Source organism: Pteronotus mesoamericanus, unplaced genomic scaffold, assembly GCF_021234165.1.
Source record: "Pteronotus mesoamericanus isolate MK-2021 breed Mesoamerican mustached bat unplaced genomic scaffold, CSHL_Meso_final scaffold_533, whole genome shotgun sequence".
Lineage (NCBI taxonomy): Eukaryota > Metazoa > Chordata > Mammalia > Chiroptera > Mormoopidae > Pteronotus > Pteronotus mesoamericanus.
The window spans coordinates 6,061,161-6,081,641 of NW_026555320.1; the positions used below are offsets into that span (position 1 = coordinate 6,061,161).

A 20,481-nucleotide genomic window follows, 5' to 3' on the forward strand; every position below is an offset into this window, starting at 1 on the left:
GAGCCCCTTTCCTCCTGCGGCGCAGCGCTCCCTTGCGCACATGCACCAGGTTTCTGAACCGCTCACTGACTGATGGGCACTCAGGCTGCTTCCCAGCACCTGGCTATTGTAAATAACGCTGCTATGAACACTGGGGTGCACAGGTTCTTTTGAATTGGTATTTTAGAATTCTTAGGGTATAATCCCCGCAGTGGGAACGCTGGATCGAAAGCCAGTTCCATCTTTAGCTTTCTGAGGAGGTTCCACACTGCTTTCCCCAGTGGCCGCGCTCGTCTGCATTCCCCCCGAGAGTGCGCGACGGTTCCCTTTCCGCCACAGCCCCGCCCGCACCTGTTGTTTGCTGGCTTATTGACAGTGGCCATTCTGACCCGTGTGAAGTGGTCATCTCATTGTGGTTTCGATTTGCACCTCTGAAGGCCGGTGATGCTGAGCATCCTTTCCTGTGTCCCTGGGCCCTCTGGGTGTCCCTGGAGAGGTGCATGGGCTGTAATGAATCTCCAAGGAGGGGTCTCTGTGAAATAATGCCTCACGTATGTGGTATCACTTATGTGGTATCATGAGGAAACAGGTACTTTACACAACGATGTGGCCAGAAAGAGCAGCTGAAGTTTCTAGGTACCAGCACTTCCAAACCAGCTTGCCCTGAAAGCTTTCTAAAATGCAACACATGCTTGGCTAACTCCTCACACACAATCCACTGGACATGATTTACTGTGTTCTCAGTGTTTCAGAGTTATTTATCTGAATATAAATTGTTCAATTTATTGAACAATTGTTCAATTGTAAAACAAGAAAACTAAAGTCCTTCTGGCAGTAAAATTTCATGATTACAAAATGAACATCCATCACCCCACACTTAAATGACGTCCGGGGCTGCACTGGGGCGCCCTGAACTGACTTTACTGTTCTTTACATTCCTTTCATTGGTGACACTGTTACAGATGTCCCCCTTTGCCCACCTCCACCCGGGCCTCCGCCACGCTGTGGTCTCTGTCCGAGGCTTGTGCACTAAGTTCTTTAGCTGGTCCCTTCGCCTTCTTTTGGCCCCCGCCCCCCGGCAGTCAGTCTGTGCCTGTGCCCTGAGCTTCCTGAGGTGCTATCCGTCACCCGCCTCCCCAGCGCCTCTCGCTGCCGGCAGAGGCCAGCAACAGCCCCCGCCGGCGGCGGCTCGCCTGTGGTGGCTGAAAACAGGGCGGTCAAGGCCTTGGTTTTTAATCCCGAATTGTCAAAATTAAACGAATGTTTGATTCTGACGCATGACTTCCATGGTCTGCCTGTTTTTCAGTCTTAGAAGCTTTTCTGCTTCTTTCTCAGTGTCAGCCCCTACTAGTTGCTGCTCAGCCATCAGCTGTGTCTAGATAGCTGAGAACTTATTTCTATGCGGTCAAAACGCCACTAACCTGGGATTAGCACATTAGGAAAGAAACAGGTCCTTAAAAATAGTACTTAGCTGTGTACCAATCTATTTATCTTAACAAGTTTAACCATCGCGTGCCACCGAGCGCTGCTCGGGCACTGGAGAGAGTCGCCCTGAGCGTGCGGCCTGCACGGGGAGAGCGAGCCTGCTCCCTGTGCCGCCTTCTTACCCTGCCGGCCCAAGTCACAGGGCAGGGGCCCTGGGTTTCTCTGCTTGAGCAAAATAAACCTGAAGTGAAATAAGGTAGTAAAAAAAGAGATTATCTTGGAATCAGGGAATTTTATTACCAGTTATGCTGCTCACTAGCCACACGCAGGTCATTTTACTTTTGCGGTTAAGCTGCCTCACCTAGAAGGAGAGGGGGCGGAAGACTGTCTTCCAAGTCACAGCCGGCGCTGACACGTGTCCAGCGAGTGATGAGCGCCGACAACGGCAGGACAAGGCGCCCCGGCTCCGCTGTGTAGCCCTTACCTGGATTCAGTGCCGCAGACCAGAGATGAGGCGAGTGGAAAAGGGGAGGGAATTCAAAGGAAAGAGAGGAGCCAAGGTCAGGGCAATGCCAGGAAGGCAGCGCAGAGGCAGCGACCCTGCGCTGGTGGAAGGACCTGGCCGTCCCCTCCGGCAGTCCAGTGCGGCGGGGCCGGTCTGGGGAGCAGGCTGACCAGGCAGACCGCGCGGCGGCCACGCGGGGCGTCGCCCTCGCCGTGCCTTCAGGCAGGGAGGCCCTCAGCGGACGAGGCTGTGCTCTGCTCCTTCAAGCGAGCGGGGCGGGAAGGTCGCTGCCTGCCCCGGGGGGAGGAGGAGTCCCACTCTGCCTGCCCCGCCCCGCCCCTCACGGCAGCGGTCCACTCCGATCCTGGCCTCCGGAAAAGTGGACAGTACGAGCGTGGCCCTTTGTTCTCTAAGGGTTGTTTAAGGCTTTGGTTATCAAGCCACTTTGGAAAGACAATGAAATAAGAGCACAACAAAGCCTCATACAAATTTCTCCTCTTGGACAAAAGAGGCTACTCTCGCATGCTGAGTGCAGTGGCCTTTTTTTTTTTTTTTAAACCCACGCTATGACTCAATTGTTTAACTGCCAAACTCCATACATTTAACAAGTGAAAAGACATGGCCAATAAACACACAAGGTAGTCCTATTTTTTCCTAAGAACTTTTTAATTCAAATGTGAAATTACTACAATCAATACTCATTTTTCTAGATGGTAGCATTATGATGCTAATACGTGGACTCTCTAGAGCGCCTGCCGCAAAAACCAGAGGACACCTCCACCGGGCTGTCGAAGTTAACATCGCCTCAGGCAACCGACATCGTGCGCCTACAGAAGGGACACCGTAAGGCCACATAAGGACACAATGTCCCCTCTGCAGGATGCCAGCTGAGGATGCACATTGAATCTAATCATGAGAAAATATCAGACAAACCCAAAATGAGGGACAGTCTATTAAAAAGGGGGGAGGGGCATTTGGTATTTCCCAAAAATGTCAATGACATGAAGACAAAGAAAGGCTCCAGAAACGTCTGGTCTAGAGGGGGCTAAAGGGACCTGATGACTAGGTGCTGTGCTTGGCCCCAGACCAGATATTGTACTGGAGGGTAAGAAAAGCTACACGCGACGTGCCTGGGTTAACTGGCGATGCGCTATCGTTTTTCAACGCAATAAAGCTGGTCACTAAACTAGCCAAGTAAGAAAACAGCCCTCCCCTCAGGAAACACAACCGTGAGCGTGTGCTCGGGAACCAAGGGCCCCAGCGCACGCCCCCCACCCCGAGGGCGACACGCAGGGCACGCGGGCGATGCAGCGAACGCAGTGGGATGTCAGTGTGAGCGTGGCCCCGGTTACGGTCACCCAGGTGTTGCCTGCGACGCTTTTATCCTCCCAACTCTTGGGTGAACTTGAACTTATTTCCAGATAAAACATGGTAAAACAAGGACCTCAACGGGGAACAATTAGGCACCGCCTCAGCCGGTGTTCTGGCAAGGACATCCAGAACTGAGCACGCCAGCCCCACCGCACTGCCACCCGCCGCCGCGGGACAGCGGGACCCCGCACGCGCAGCCCCAGGAGTCCCACGAGTCCCCATCTGGGCCTGCCCCTCACCATCCCAAGGGAACACAAGCTCACAAATGTCTTCCCACAGAAAAATCCGCCGTATAGTCCGGATGTAGGAAAAAGCCTCTGGACTTTCAGACTGACATCGTAAAGCCTGCCCCAGTGCTTTAATACCTATCATGAGCTGGGAAAGGAATTAAATATAGTGTGTTCTTCCAAGGCGAAGCTCTTCCTAGTTTCCAGAAAAAATACTGCCGCCTTAACTTATTTTCGTCTCCTTGTCTTTCTAAGCACTTACAGTAATTACCTCTGTGAACACACACCCCCCGTCTGGGGACAGCCCCGGACAAGACTCGCTGTTTAAGGGACGAGAAAAGATACACTCACACTCACTCACTGTCACGGCGCAGCAACGGCCTTCCTTTAGGGGGACCTCTTCTCCCTCCCCTCCAGGCTCGGGCGGCCTCGCCCAGCCCACCTGCCTCCCCCCTTCGCACAACCCCTCCCTTAGGCCCTCAGGACAGTGGGGTTCCGACCAGCACCAAACCACCCTCGGAGCAGAGCCTCGGGTCTGTCTCCGGCACATCGGCGATCACGTCAGGCCTCGGCGGGGTATCAGCTCCAGGCCCGGGAGAGCAGCAGCAGCCAGATGAGGCGACGCCGTGCGCCTGTGACTCCCCGCTGCGAGCTCCTGTCCTGTCCCCCGTCTCGTCGGGCTTCGATAGGCACAGGCAAAGGGACCCCTTCAGTCCGGTAACAGCTACAGCAGCATGTCAAAGATCACATAATGTTCCTTTCCTCCCAATTTTAACACTTTGAGCAATCTTTCCCTAAATAAATCCCAAAAGAAAATCGTCCTCAGTTTTATGTGCAACTCTGAACTGCCAACTACATACAAAATTCCTTCCCACAGAATGTCAGTTTAAAAGCAAATGTTAACAAGATTCATTGATGCAGTTAAACCTTAATAAAAAAATAACATTTCTCAAAATGCCAGTGGGTCTGCTGGTGTGTGTTCTGGGAGGAAGGGGCTCTCTCAGTGCTCACCACAGGGAAGTGAGGAGCAGGCAAGGGCGCCGATCTCAGGTGCTGCCTCCGCCCTGCCTCACCCGCTCCTGCTCCGGCCGGACCCACCTCCTCCCGCCTGGAGTGCGCGCCACCCCTTTTCTGCGCCTCTTCCTTCTTGAGCCTCCAAAGCGCCTGCAGGCCGAGCGCCTGCTCCGAGGCCTAGGATGCAGGGTCTGCCTCCAGCCCGCCGCGTCCGGCCCTCCAGCATGCTGGCGCTGCGGGCCACCCCGGACTCTGAGGGTCCCATGCAGGAGGCTCCAGGTTTTAGGGTTAACATTGATAGGGTTTAAAAAAATACAACAAAGATTAAATTTAAAAAATTGCTGGAGTTTGTTTTGTCCTTTTTTGTTGTTAAATTTACAGCAGCATGGCAAGTGATCAGGGTTACTGAGCGGGCTGGGGGTGCACAGTCTGTGCTCAAGATGACTCAGATCAACAAACAGGACCGGCATGTTTTATCCACACTGGCAGGGTCCACAGCCCCCGGGACATGCCCACACTGAGTATAAAAATTCTCCAAGTTAGAGCTTTGTATACAGCATGGTGGCACACGGAGCTCCTTACTACGCACTGAATGCCTGTCCCTCAATCCATCTCACTTGCTGCAGCTGCCGCCGTGCCCTTGCCGCTCTGCAGGCCGTTGCAGGACCTCCGTTAGGGCCTGAAGCGCTGGCCCCCTTGGGCCTCCACCCCTCCAGAAGCTTCCGTGCAAGCGGTCTCTAACTGCGGCCTTCTGTGTTCCCCACACCTTCTGTTACCTCCGCTCTGCTAATGGTTTCACCAAGTCTGTATCCAAACGCCAGCTGAGGGAGAGTCGGGCTTGCTCATCTGGGCGCCAGGGTGCTGGCGCGCATCCCCAGTCCACGTGCGGGGACCGCGCCACATGCTGCACAGCGGTTCCCCTTCACGTCCAGCAATTCCAAAGGGGCAGCAATGACGTAAAGATTAACCCCCGCAAACCAGGGCTGGGAGCCCTAGCAGACATAGCCTGTGCTCACTCGTGAAGCCGCTCAAGCGTCTGGATGCTTTTCCCACGAACACTGGGACTCTTTGAGAGACACCCGCATCCTTATGGAAGAAGGCAACCCATCTTCACGTGTGGGCTGCAGCCGGTTCTGAAGACCTGAGGGTGGGGGGAGCTGGCGCACAGGTCACATTTTTCAGGCCTTGATTATTCTATTGACTGATCTTTAAACATTTCAACCACTTTAAAAATTTTTTTAATTTTTGCTTTCTTATGTAAATACATTTTCATAAAAAAAGTAATTTTATTCATTTAAAGTTCAGGGTATTTAGGGAACTAGAATGGGAGACTTATTTTTCACTGGATGCTCTTCTGTGTGTCCATGTAAGGGATGTTAAGGGGGAAAAAAAAAAGATTATAGCCCTGGCTGGTGTGGCTCAGTGGATTGAGTACCAGCCTGTGAACCAAAGGGTCACTGGTTCGATTCCCAGTGAGGGCACATGCCTGGGTCGCAGGCCAGGTCCCCAGTGGTGTGTGAAAAGTAACCACACAATGTTGTTTCTCTTCCTCCCTCCCCCTCTCTTAAAAAAAAAATCTTAAAAAAAGAAAAATTATAAAAAGTTTCCTTCCAAATCCTTACATAGCCTTCTATTACTGAACTTAAAAAAGGGGAGTCCTAAAACCATCCAAATGTCACAAATCAGTAAGTTATGTATGTGAGAAAAGTCCTTTAGTCTTAAGGAAAAAAATCCCCAATGGAAAGACTTCAGAATACATAACAAATGTTTAAACTACAAACAGGAAAATAAATTTCATACTTTTTCAAACAAAACAAGAAAGTCTAGTCTTTATCAAAACTGATTAAAGCAAGCCAGAATCAGAAGAAAGAAAACTCTGACTGTAATTAATAAGGCCCATCCTAAGAAAGTCCAGCCACGCAGCTGATTATGAACCGCCTGAGCGTCGCTCAAAGAGGCCCAGCGGCCGAGGGGCTGCTGTGAGGGCCTCGCTCCCCCTCTCCGCAGTGCGGGCCGGGCACAGCGAGACAGAGGCAGTGCTGGCGGTCGGGGCGCAGCCCTGCAGCCAGTCCGCCCACCAGGCGCGCTCTCCGGCCTGGCCCCTCGCCTTGGGGTGCGTCCTCCGCGCCGGTCTTCACCTCACAGAGCTGCTTAGAAATTGAAGGGCTCGGACGCACACGCGCCCCGAGCGACGCCGGGCGGGCACAGCAGAGTGCCCGGGGAGAAGCTGAAAGGCAGCTCCCAGGTTCTGGTTAAGGCGCAGTGAGCACGCTCCACGCTGTCCCTCCCCTGCATGTCACGGAAAACCTCAGACTGCGTGTGTGGCAGCCACCTGAGGATTCCGAGAGTGAGCGGCAGCGGGCAGGTTAGAAAAGGAAACCAGAGCTCACATCAGTCTGGTGCCGCTGCCCAGGTTCCCCCTTTCCTCCTGCTCTCCCAGCCTGAGTTCAAAGGCTGCCCAGTCACCAAATGGAGAGGTCTGTCCAGGAGGTAGCCAGGCGTGTGATATGAAAAACAGACACATTTACTGAGAAAGCCACACAATACAAGAACCACTGTGCACAGGACAGTGACGCCTCAGTCCCCTTTAAAACAGGCACCTCGGGCCCGCACACGGCTCTCCCAGGTGCCACCAGCTGCCCTGTCGTGCTTCCCTGAACCTCACTGACGTGTGTTCTTGAATCTCTTCCCTCTCAGAGGTGTTTTAGTTTTGGGAGAAGCCAGAAGTTGCAGGGCGCCAAGTCTGGGCTGCATGTGGGCTGAGTCACCTGGGTGACTTGATGTTCTGCCACAAAACTCTGCACAAGAGGTGATGCGTGAGCAGGCGTGTTGTCCTGATGAAGCTGCCCAGTGCTGCGGCCTGTGAGTCATCCACATAGTTTCCGTGGAGGAATGTTCAAGTTTAACACAAAATTTGATGCAGATTCATAGCTCTACTCACTCATTTTTAATGCGACGGCAACACAGTACCCATGCTCAATGGTGCCTACCGCCCCCACTGACTAGTACAGTGAAGTCCTTGTTGTTCACACATGTGCCTTCCAGTCCACTCTCTTTGGCTGCCAGGTTACATCGATGTCACGCAAACTATTCTTGTTATATTGACAATAGTTGCACTTCCCCTGCACAGACCTCGTATACCAGGCACGAACAGGAAAATCTCCAAGAGCAGCCTTTCCCTTTTGGTCTGAGCAGCATGTATGTGTGTGTCGGGGCGGGGGGGGGGGGCACAGCAGGACTGAGAGGGTGGGAGAAATCCCCTCTGTCTGTCCTCCTCCTCCTGCCGCAGCCCCCAGACAAAACCAACCCGGGAAGCTCTGAGCACCGAGGGCCTGGCAAGTACCTAGAGAGAAGAAAACCCTCTCTTATCATAGAAACTGGTCCAAAAATGCTTGGGCGTGTGTGTGTGGGGGGGGGGGGTTGGGGGAGACAGAGGGAGGAATCCTCTTGGTTCTTTTCTGTCTTTACCCCCCCACCACTGGCCCGGAGGGGTGGGGAGAGGCTGTGGGCCAGGCGGCATCGGGAAAATGCATAAAGGAAGAATCCAGAGAAATGGACACCGTTCAGTTGTGTACAGACTCCTGCCTGGGCTCACCCCCAAAATGTGACGTGGCTCCGACCCCGAACAACATATCAGAGGCTTTGAGAACTATGGGGCAGACTGTGAGCCGGGTCCCTTGCTGACCCCAGGGTGGCGCATGAGCAGGAGGGACGCAACCAGCACTACCGAGATGAGCAAGTGGGACTGACTGAGAACCAAAGCCCAGAGCGGCCTGCCGGTGCGAGGCGGGCGGCAAGCCGGCCTTTTCCACGGGGTTTCAGCAAAACCCAAGTCTTGGAACATTCCAAGTGCCTGAGATAACTGAACATATAAAGAATCAGAAAACCCTCCACAGCCAGCCAGGGGAAACAACAAGCACACGCCCACATCAGGACGCCCGCAGGTCGCCACCGCACGTCGCCATCGCCAGCCAGGGACGGCTCCCGGGACCGCGCTCCGGGCGTGAAGGGCGAGCGCCCTGCCGGGACTGGGCCCGAAGGCTTCAGAAGGTGACTGAGTGCTACAAAACAGAACAAAAACATGGAATTAGTAGTTTTAAGTCTCTGGGAAAAGAAATCTACAGGCCCAGATGGCTTTACGGGTGAGTTCTGTCAACCAAACATTTAAATAGGAATAACACCAATTCTACATAATTCCTTCTGCAAAACAGGACAAACAGCAACATTTCCCAACTTGTTTTATGACTCCAGTATCACCCTGATACCAAAAAAAAATAGTTTACAATATCTGAAAGCTTGATACGCTATCCCCAAACAAGTATAACGATGTAGGGCAGTCACAGGAAATAAGAGCAGCAAACTGCGAGCTGGAAAATTGAAGCTAAGTTCTAGCCAAGCTCTACAAGCTGAGGGGCTTCCTTATTCCGTGACTTGGAAACAACAGTCCTTGACGAAGGGACGCCTCTCACCTGTTGAACTGTCTAGATTGGGAGTTCTGTTCAACCGAAAGCTGGTGGGTGCAGGCGGGGGAGCGGGTGCCGCAGCCTCCCCCCGGGGCGCTGGCGGGACCCGTCAAGTCCCCTGGTGCCCCAGGACCGGCGCGGCTCCTCGCAGCACAGCCGCCTCCCACAGGGTGTCCGTTCCCTTCTGGTCGAAGCCCTGGCTCCTTTTTAAGCAGCCTGGAACCCTCAAGGGTTCACCAGACACAGAATGAAAGGCAAGAATAACCTGTGTGGAAATCGGCCGGGGGGCTCAGTTCCTGTCGCACACACAGAGCAGTACTGCTTTAAAAACCACGAATGCGTGGTCCCCAGAGCGCAGAACACAAGCTGACTGCGCCTCGTATGGGAAGGGATGGGAAGGGATGCCAAGGCGCTGTGCCATTGCTACCCTCGAAAGATGTGAGCGGGAAGGCCAGCGGCAGCCCTGGCTTCTGGGAGCCCTGCAGGAGCCGAGCTGCCCGGTCAGGACGCCCGGGTCCACGCCGCCTGTCAGCTGCTCCTGCTTCCTGGTCAGCTCCATTTCTTTAAGGGAAGTTACACAGTGTTTTTTTCTTTTTCCCCTTGGGCTGCAAAGAAATCCAATTGGTGACGAACATCTGACACAATCCTGAGTGCCTCATTCTACTTTCAGAGAAATGCACCTCACTGCTCACAGAAACCGTAACATCCACTACTAGCTATCTAGAGCCGCAATTAAAATGTCAGAGACGTTACTGAGAAGTTAGCCAGAAATGGCCTCCTAGCTTCGAACTTAGCCATGACTCCCGCTGCTACTCGGAGCCCCTCGGTGTGAGATGTGAACACCCCTCCAGACACAGCCCAGGACCACAGCGGTCCGGACGCCCAGCCGTTCCCTTCTCTACCTGGAGGGCCAGTGGCGCTGCAGAAGCCCTGCCCCACGCGCAGCACCAGTCCTCCCGCCTCAGCCTCCGGAGACGGGCCCAGGGGTCCCCGGGGGCAAGCCTGGCGGCAGCACGCACACACACACAAAACGTGGCTCTGGGGGAGGCAAACCCGGCCCCTGGCCGTAGGCTGCGTGGAAACCCGGGCTTAGCTGGTCAGCCCTTTGCTGCAGGTGGGCAGCCGTGTCTCCTCCACTAGTGACGCCAGGCGGGCTGCTTCGTGCCACCCCCACCGCGACACATTTGTGCCACTGTCCACTCTTTGAAATATCAAAGTTACTAATTCCCTAAGAAACCTAAGCCTAGAACGCGGCCCCTCTTCCAGCTGTCTGTTTACTTACACGCACAGGCAGACGCTTCTCTGCTCCCACGCCCGCCGTCTCGCTGGCACGGGGCGTGGGCCTCGAAGGCCGCGGTCTGCACGCACTCCCTGTCAGGGCCGTTTGCCATGCCTGGCTCTCCCTGGGTGTCCCCGAAGGAACGCCAAACACTCCACGAGCCCCATCGGCGTGAACTCTTGAGTGAGGGACAGCCATGAAACACTGAGTCACTGTCCACTGCTCAGGTTCCAAACTGCGGTGCCTCCCAGATGCTAACATCATTGTTTATTCAGCAGCTGTCTACAACCCCTCGCGTTAGCAGCCCAGCCCGGTGGGGAGCCTGGCAGGGAAGCAGCAGCCCAGGAAGGGGTGGCAGCGACGGACGCCGGCCAGTTAGACGCGCTCACTGTATCAGGACCACATCATCACCATCAGCTAGGACACGTGTCGCTGACTGGCACGATTAACAAGAATGGTGATGACAGCACCATGACACCATTCACCTTACTGGCCTCACTGATGGACAAGGAAGCTTGACGTCAAGGTCACAAGGTCACACACACAGCTACATTAGTGGCCAGACTGGGATTTGAACCCAGGTCCGAACCTCAAAGCCCTCCTGTTACTTTTCACTCAGCTGTAACGCGTCAGGCATGGGGGCTTCTTGGTGACAGATGAGCAAGGATCCTGACTTGCAGGGAGGCTTGAAGTGAATGGGGGGCTGCTCAGCAGGAGCAACAAAAGGCCAGCTCAGCGGCCAACGAAGAGGTCGCAGACACACACCAGGCGAGTGTTCCACGGGCCCGTGTGGCGAGCACCAGCTCAGAGCCACCCCAGCCCCTCCTCCCCGGGCCAAGGCCGGCAGCGACAACCGCGCTCCCCGGGGAAGGCGCACCGAGCGCACCAGCACGTCCATCAGCGGGGCGCCCAGACCCCCCGGCCGCCTGCCGCGGTCCCAGCGCAGGTCGGCCTGTTACTCCTGTCTCTCCTGTGGTGCCTGCAACCCTTCCTCAGCAACCAGAAACCAGTCCCTGGCGGCCTGGACACCTCTGTCCCGGAGCTCAGGAGCCTCCCATGACCCTGTGAAACTGAATCCTTCCTCAGGGCTCACTTGAGGGTGGAGGGCGGGTCCGCTGCACCTGCCTTCTAACTGGAGCCCACACTCCTGCCTGGACCCCAAACACGGCCCGGCCCCGCCTGACCCCACACGCTCGACTATGACCCCCTGCCGCTCTGCCCCACCAGGGCAATTGTCCCGGAGCAGCTGCTGAGTCGGGGCCACGGCTCCACTCAGCAGGCACAGGTAACAGGGAAGTCTGCAGTCCAGAAGTAGAGACAGAGAAGTAAGTGGCACACGTACATACACTTTTTAAGCAAAACACTATAAACAGAGCAGAGGGCGACTGACTTGGCCCAGAAGAAGAGCTGGGACAACACCCCCCGAGCCGGGGTCTAACAGCGTGACGAGGGCCATGGGCGGGAGAAGGGGCGCCAGGTGCTAACGCGCCCGGCAGGCAGCGAGACCCCCGCACCCTGAGCACCGCGCTCCCCACGCTCCCCGCCGGGCGCGCAGCCCCAGGGCTGGCTCCCTCGCCGCCTCCTCAGTGGCGCTGGTTTTCGCAGGCAACGTGAAGCCTCGCCAGCATCTGCCGCCCTCACACCCACTGACGTTCGTGTGTTCCGAGAAGGGTAACACAGGGAAGCAGGACCGCCTCACTGTTACAAGAAACTACATACGGCTAAGCGACGTGAAGTCAGACAGAGAAAGGCAATACTTGATGATCTCACTTCCGTGTGCGGGAAAGAAAAACAGCAGCTGGAGCGGGTGCCGCCAAGGCCGGAGCCCGAGGCAGAGAGGAAGGAGGAAGCCCAGGCACACACGGCCAGCTAGTATCTGACAAGGGAGCCAAGAGCACAGTCTCTTCAATAAATGGTGCCAGGACAACTGTACACTCCTCCTGGAAGCTCGGCGCAGCCCTGCCTCCCGGGGGAAGCAAACTTTGTGAACTTTTGAAATGGCCACATTCCGATACAGCTCCTGGAGCTGGGTCTGCACCACCAAGCTTTATCAAAAAATACAATTTCCACCCAGGACAGACACAAGCAGTGAACAGCAGAGCACCGGGAACAGACGCCCGCCTGCCGGCACTGACCACAGCGCTTTCCGAGGCGGCCCCCTTTGATGTCCTCACAGACCCTGCCCTATTCTCCCCCCAGAATACAGTTGGCGCTTCTGCCCAAATTTGTGTCTCCTGACTTTGCAATCCCTCAAAAAATGTCCAAGTAAAGCTTTAAAAAAAAAAAAAAAAAAAGTTTTACCGTTTTTTAAAGATCTTACTTATTTTTAGAGCGAGGGGAAGGGGGGAGAGAGATCGACCAGCTGCTTGAGCCAACCCAGAGCCGGGGCGTGAGTCCTGCCGGGGACTCAGACCGGCGACCTTCCGCTGTGAGGGCTGCCGCCCAGCCCCGTGAGCCGCCACCCCGTCAGGGCGAGGCTTCTGGTTTCAAAGCTGAAGAAAAGAGTATTTCAAATTACTCCATTAGAGACTTCGATTTTGGTGTGTCACATCCTAGAAAAACTAAATGTCGTGAATTATCATTTAAGTTTGACCTATTCACCAAATAGGTTAATGTTTTCCCTTGGTTTTTCTCATATATAAGCTCAAAGAACATGAATCAACTTTTATCATTACAAATGATAAGTTACAAAATTTCAAAAATTCATACATATGCTATAGCCTCAAAAATGGTCTACTTAGCAGATTTTCTTAGGCTCTGATTTAGAAAAGAGTATTTTTAACACCCCCATGCCAAACAAAGCAGCATCCCACACGGTAAGGACACAGGGAAATATGCCAGGATTCCGGGGCATAAACTCCGAGTGCAGTGCACCCGTGAGTGCGGACTAGCTGGGCTGGGACAGCTGGGGAACACGAGCCACACCTGCGCGGCTCGCCCGGCGGGTTAGTGAGAGACAGCGGGAAGCCGCTCTGCAGTTCCACACGCTCCCGTCCTGGCAGCTGCTGAAACACAAACAGGTGCTGCTTAAAACACGGCACACAGAAACGGAGCGGTGTCTACTATGACAGTTTTAAAGTACTGCAGCTGTGTTTTACCTTACCAACAAAACTCAATGTTTTGCCCTAAAAATATCAAAGGACAAAGTGCTTAACTGAAGTCCGACTTCACGTGGGAAACCTGTTCAGAAGACCTTCTCGGTGAGAATGACCACTTCCCGGGGAGCAACTTGGCCACCTGACAGGAAATACGCTCATGTCCTTTGACCCCAGTCAGGCCAACTATGGAGCCCATCCTCAGGAGATGCAGGCCATTAATGGACAACAGCAAAACCCTGGATACCACCCAGTGCCCAATGATGAGGAAATGACCAAATGTATCATGATATCTCCACAGATATGCTGTAAAAGAATGAATCATGAAGGCATTCAAAGCCGTCTTCTAAAATTTGTAAGGTACCATAAAAGACCCAAATAGCCAAAGAAATCCTGAGAAAGAAAAACAAAGTTCCTCATTTCAAGCTATACTATAAAGCTATAGTCATCAAAACTGTGTGGTAGATACTGACATAAAAACAGACACACAGACCAATGGAACAGAATCAAGAGCCCAGAAATAAGCCCAGGCACACACAGCCAACTGATATTTGACAAGGGAGCCTAGAATACAGTCTCTTCAATAAATGATGCTGGGATAACTCTATATTAACCTGTGAAAGAATGACACTGGACCTGTATTTTACACCACTCACAAAAATTAACTTAAAATGGATTAAAAATTTAAATGTGAGCTTGGAACCACAAAGCACCTATAACAAAATAGAATTTTGGCGTGTATGACACTTAAAGTTCCAGCAACAAAATAAAAAATTTCCAAGTGGGACTCCATCAAACTAAAAAGCTGCTGCCTGGCACAATAAACCATCAACACAGCAAAATGGAAAACTCTGCATACAGAATGGTAGGAAATATTTGCAAACCATGTCTCTGCCAAGGGATTAATAACCAAAATATTAAAGGAACTCATGCAACTCCATAGCAAAACACCAGCAGCAAAAAAGACAATTAAAAAACAGGCAAAAGACCTGAATCTACATTCCCCAAAGACGACATATGAAAGGTCAACAGATGTATGAAAAGTTGCTTAACATCACCAGCCACTAAGGAAATGCACATTAAACCCATGATGAGATATGCCACCTCACACTCGTTACAACGGCCGTCACCCCGATCTCAGCCGCAAGGCCTGGGGGACAGAGCGGCCACGGCCTGGGTGTGGGCAGGGGGTCTCCGCGCGCTGTCGGTGGCGCTGCAAACCGGCGCAGGCCGCTGTGGGAAACAGCACCCTCAAAAAGCCAAAGTAAAAGGACCACGTGATCCAGAAATCCCACTTCTGGAAATATATCCAAAGGAAATGAAAATTAAGTCAAAAAGGTACCTGCACCCCCATGATCACGGCAGCACGAGCCACCACAGCCGGGACACGGAAACCAGCTGCGAGTCCCACGGATGGACGCGCGCACACAGCAGCTGTGGCGGGGAGGGCGCGCGGGGTGTTAGCTCAGCCACAAGCAGCGAGGCGGTCCTGCCATTTGCAACGATCCGCACGGGCCTAGAGGGCACTGTGCTCCGTGAAGTACTCGGAGAAAGGCAAGGACTGTAAGATCTCACTTACACGTGGAATCCAACCACCAAAACAAGCAGCCCTGGCTGGCGCAGCTCCGTGGACTGAGCGCCAGCTGATTCCCGATCAGGAAACATGCCTGGGTGGCAGACCAGGTCCCCATCTGGGGGTGTGCAAGAGGCAACCACATATCAATGTTTCTCTCTTCCTCCCTCCCTTCCCATCTCTCTAAAAATAAATATTAAAAACAAAACAAATAAAGCCACACCCCTAGAAAAAGGGATCAGACTTGGGGCTCTCAGAGGCAGCGGGTGGTGGGGCGGGGGTGCGGGGAGGGACTGGAGGAAGGCGGGCGGCGGCACAGATTCCCAGCAGCAGGATAAGCGAGTCCTAGGAGTGCGGTGCGCTGCACAGCCCCGGCTACCGCCGCGGCGTGGGGTACAGGAACGTTGTGGAGGGTAAACCCTGAGAGTTCTCTTCGTAAGGAGAAAAACTTTTCCCTTTCTTTTCTTTTATTGTATCTATATGAGAACCTGGGAGTTAGATGATTACCAACATGGTCACCACCTCACAGCATCATGCTGGATGCCCTCCACTTGTACAGTGATGCATGCCAATTGTTTCTCAATAAGACTGGAAAAAAGAAACTGTGCCTTAAAAAATGGATAAAAAAGTGGTTTTAGATGAAGAAAAAGGCATGCATCAGAACTAAAAGAAAACAAATCAGGATACACACATAATAAATACTATTTCAAAACTTTTAAGAAAGGTGTTTGGATACATACATTTAAAAAAGACAAAAGGAACCATTTTTGAAATGCTGACAGTGGTTAACCCCCCACTCTCTCTGAGAGGCTTAACAGGTGCGCGTGCTCAGCTGCGGCACATCTGGGTCCACTCGGCAGCACGCAGCGCTGCGCCCCCACCGCCCATGGACGGGCACGCTGGGCGTCGGTGGTCTCAGGCCTGCACAGGAAAAATGGCAGGATGGGACTTGGGGGGCGGCAGCAGCGAGGGCCCCAGGAGAGACGCTCCTGGGCAGGACGCCGCGCACAGCCCCCGCAGCGGCTCCATCGGACACCCTCCTCGCTGGGAGCCTAGCGGCTGCAGTCAAGCTTCAGGCCTGCTCAACTTCAGGCATGAGCCATGGCAAATTTTGTTTAAAAATGGTTTTTGCCATTCTTACCCCCAAATAATGAAATACTGCTCTCCAGACTTGTACAAGGAGCATACTTATCTATGAAAAAAAGACTTGCTCTGTGGTTCTAACCTCAAGTGGCTCTGCAGAGGCTGACAGGAAAAGGAGAAAGTGCTCCAGCCCTGGGCTCTAACATCGTCTCTACGACTCATCAGCGCTGTGGTACGAAGACTTTCACTTTACCTTTCTGGGTCTCCTGGCCTCACCACTTCATTGAGGTTTCTACAAATTTTTAAAAAAATAAAATAAAAAATACTGCCCTGGTTGGTGTGGCTCAGTGGATTGAGTGCCGGCCTGTGAACCAGAGAGTCACCGGTTCAATTCCCAGTCAGGGCACATGCCTGGGTTGCGCGCCAGGTCCCCAGTAGGGGGTGTATGAGAGGCAACCACACAAGGATGTTTCCCCTCTCTCCCCCCCTTCCTCTTTCTCTAAAAATAAATAAATAAAATCTTTAAAAAAAAAAATCATCTAGGTTCAGATTTCTACAATCTTCCCAAATTACCTTTCCTTAATTTTCAGCAGTAAGAAAGTTTCCTTGGATTAACCTTTGTGGCATCAACCCTTCATAAACCTGTAAACAAATTTTTACAAAACTACTCATTTCAAAAATACACAATGTCTATCTATAAAACTTGTGGCATTTTGGTAGATCCTGTTAAACATTTCTTAGTAATTACCCTAGAGCCCATTTAAAGCCTCGTTAAAGCTAAAGATTGCTCAACATATGCCACACACACGGCCCACGGTTTATTGCACAATAACTGCCAGGACACTAAGCGACAGGCATTGTCTCGACCCGACGCCGCTCCCAACACTGAAGGCTGGAGGAGCTTCTTTCTGAACATCCAGAGCAACGCAAACACTACGTACGTCAAGTGCCTCCACGTAAAACGTCAGGTAAAGTGAAGTAGCATTTCAGTTTTAAAACCACGAGAACATAAATTTTAGGAGTGAAACACTCTGTAAATAAACTGCCTAATTTCAGAATAAACCAAACTTTACATACAAGTATTTGAGCTTCACAAACCATCTGAGTAAGTTAAACAAATCTATTATATTTTTTTAAACTTTTAAGGCAGAAGGTATAGACACACTTTAATTTGATGTTTACAAAGGAACTGATTTTTACTCAAAGAAAACTGCCTTCGTCTGAAGCTTTTGGTACCTGGGAACTTACTTATTCAATCTAAATAAAAGGGGTATGTAGTGCTCAACACATTTTATTTGAGTCTAAAAAACACATATTTAATACAAAATACAAAAAAACAGTACAACGGACTTTTTAAAAAGATAATGCTAACTTCACTTTGCTGGACAGTTTCTATCTGAAAGTCTGTAAAACCACTTTTAATTACAAACTTCTTCCTCGGATGTCATCTACGAGGATCACAGATTAGTTTGTAGTCTGAGTTTTAAAAAGACATTTACTGAGGTCTTTTTTCCCCAGCATCTTAGTCAACACACAGCCAGTCGCAGCCCCGGTTTTCTCCCTAACGACACCTATGCACGCCGTCATGGTTCAAGAACAGGCTGCTAAAGTAACAGCGGAGCCACTGGTACACTTTGAGTTCAACAGCTTCCCAGCTTTTTTGTTGTTAAAAAATAATCTAATTTTTAAAAATGATAGGGGGGGAGCGGTGATAAAACGCGATTCCTCTCCTAAACCCGCAAACGCACCGGGACGGCCCAGGCTGCATCACACAGAGACGCAGCAGAGGAAGGGACCCCAGGGAACTCCCTTGCCCGGCCCTTCGCTGGGCGGGCAGGACGCCAGTCACTGCACAGGCCACTTCATTTACTCCTCTGAGCGCCTCTGAGAAACCTATTATTATCTCCACTTACCAGATGAGAAAGCAAAGACCGAAAGGGGATACAAGGCTGCAAAGTGGCAGGGCCAGATGGCAAACCCAGGGCTGCTCGGCCTCAGAGGTCACGCTCTTCACGTTCGGCTACACTGTTCTGAGTTCCTCAAAGACTCACTAGAGTTTTGCTGAGGCCTCCCAAGCGCAACTACTCCTCTGCAACAAATACAACCGACTGTATGACATGCCTATCCACACGACAAATTAGGTTTATCTTCTCAAGCGGATGCACTTACAGGGAGACTCCAAGTCTTCTATCAAGGAAATACCAGAAAATGCAGTTACCGAGCTCCCGGGCACTGACGCGGACCTTTTCCACATAACTCACAAGTCCTAACATGGGCCCTGAGCCGAAAGTTTTTGCTTATTGTTCTTGGCGGTGTCAGATGCACATTCCACCCTACATACCTATTGACACACAGCCATTTCAGGCCAAAAAAAAAAAAAAAAAAAAAAGGGCGGGGGAGGGGAGGTCGTATTAAGAAAAGAGCCAAAGGGGAAAATGAACTTACAGGCAACATTCTTCAACGGAACTTTGGGTCTCTGCTCATCTCGCCCCCTCCCAGCCTTCCCTGTTCCTGTTTCTCCATGCGCGCGGGGACGCAGAGTCACGCGGCCGGCATCTTCTCCCACACGGGAGCTGTGTTTGAATCATCCCTGCAGCCGAACCCGTCCGACGGCTGGCCTGCTGGTACAGAAGGATCCCAGCCGCCGTCCCAAAGGTGGAAGAGGCGCGGCCACCTCTCCTGACAACAGTCCCAAACTCGGGACAAAGCCCTACCAGCTGAGACTGACTCACGGCAACCCCTGGGCTCCAAATAGACTGACGAGGAGAACCTTCCACTCATTTCTTCCCGCAACCAACTAGACAACCGTAATTTAATAATCATCCTTGCACTCAGTCACTGCTTAACAAAACAGCATGTTGCATATGGGTTCCTGGGACCATTCCCTCCCCACCCCTGAGACACCCACGCCCTGGGCCTCGAATAAGCCCTGTCCCTTCCCTCCTCTGGTAAGGAACGCCCCACACCCGGTCTGTCAAGGTGGTTAACTTTCTTACAGATCCGTCTTGCTTCCCACTTGAGCCCCTCTCTGCCGGCTCAATACCCGCGAGGCACGGCTGCGGATACGCGGGAACTGTCCTCAGCTTCCACGGGTCAGCGCAGCAGCCACCAACTCATCTCGCTCTCTGGGGGAACGCGTGGAACCCGCACCCGTATGACAGAGGGCATGCTGCGCATGCCATTCAGGAAGGAGCCCGCGCTGGGGCTCCAGGCCCGGAGCGGCGACTGAACGGAGCCTCTCAAGTCTCCTTTCTCCCAGGACGGACGGGCTCGCCAAGTCCCACCCTTCGCAAAAGTGACAGGCTGGAGTTAACCCTTTGGCGGCACCGACAGAGCAAGTGGCAGGGAAGCCCCAACCCCACAGGCGCTTTAAATGCGTGACAAGCCAAGTTCACCCTCCCCGAGTCCCTGCCGCGTCCAGGACAACCGCAGCTGCCGGTACGCGGGACGCAGCTAGTCCGGCCCTGGGCCGGGGAAGGGGGCCAGCGCACTCGCCCCGCCCCCGCCGCCCCCCCGCCCCGCGGAGGGGCCCCGACTGGGCCCGACCCGGCCTGGAGCGGCGAGCCGGCGGGCGGCCGCTCACCGCGATGACATTGACGAAGGTGGTCTTGCCCGAATACTGCAGCCCCACGAGCGTCAGCTCCATCTCCTCCTTCCAGAAGAGCGAGCGGAACCAGTCCAGCAGGCGGGAGATGAGCGCCAGCATGATGGCGGCCGGGACGCGGGGCGGACGCGCGGGCAGGCGGGCGACGGCGGCGACTTCCACGCGAGCGGGCCTCGGCCCGGACCCCCCAACGGCTCCTCGGGCCCCGGCGCGACGGCGAACGCGGGCGGCGGCAGCAGCCGGGCCAGGAAGCCGAGCGGGTCATATGACTTTCCCTCCCCCCCACGCTGCTCCCGCGCCGACGTCTGCGCCGCGGAAAGAGCGGCGAGGCGCGGCGACCAGGCACGGCCGCCGCCCGCAGCGCCACCTGCTGGGGCCTCCGCGCCGCACCGCGGGCCCGGCCTGCCCTGGGTTCCCTTCTGCTACTCGCACCCTTCTTCGCTCATTAGCGTTGGTTAGTTCCTCTTTCCACGATTGTTGATGGACGGTCTACTTCGTGCAGAAAGACTTCAGGACTCGAGGGTTCAGCATAAAAATCCCTGTCCTACATTTGTGGCAATAGCGAAAGCTGGAAGCCAGAAGTAGGGAACTGATGAAATCAACTATAGTGTGTCTCTGAAAGGGAATACTATACAGCTATAAAAAAGACGAGGAAGTTCTCTATAAACGGACACGGGATAATGTCCAGGAAATATTTTCAAGGGAGAAATGCAAGGTGCAGCCTATGTATATAATGATATTTTTGGTATAAGTGGGAAAATAAGAATATATGTGCACATATATTCTTATGGAAAAACAGGGTAACTTTTCTTCTTCTGGAAGGAGGGGATGGAGCTGACACTCGTGGGGCTGCAGGAATGGGA

General features: G+C 53.2%; 1 protein-coding gene across 1 annotated transcript in view; it reads right to left on the reverse strand.

Annotated features, from left to right (window-relative positions):
- Window positions 1–19,887, reverse strand: part of ARL8B (ADP ribosylation factor like GTPase 8B) — a 35,159-nt gene extending 15,272 nt beyond the window's left edge. The window contains exon 1 of the mRNA XM_054594524.1: window positions 19,598–19,887. Coding sequence (XP_054450499.1) covers window positions 19,598–19,720 — 123 coding nt within the window. The 5' untranslated portion in view covers window positions 19,721–19,887. The remainder of the gene's footprint in view (window positions 1–19,597) is intronic.
- Between the last annotated feature and the right edge of the window lie 594 nt (window positions 19,888–20,481).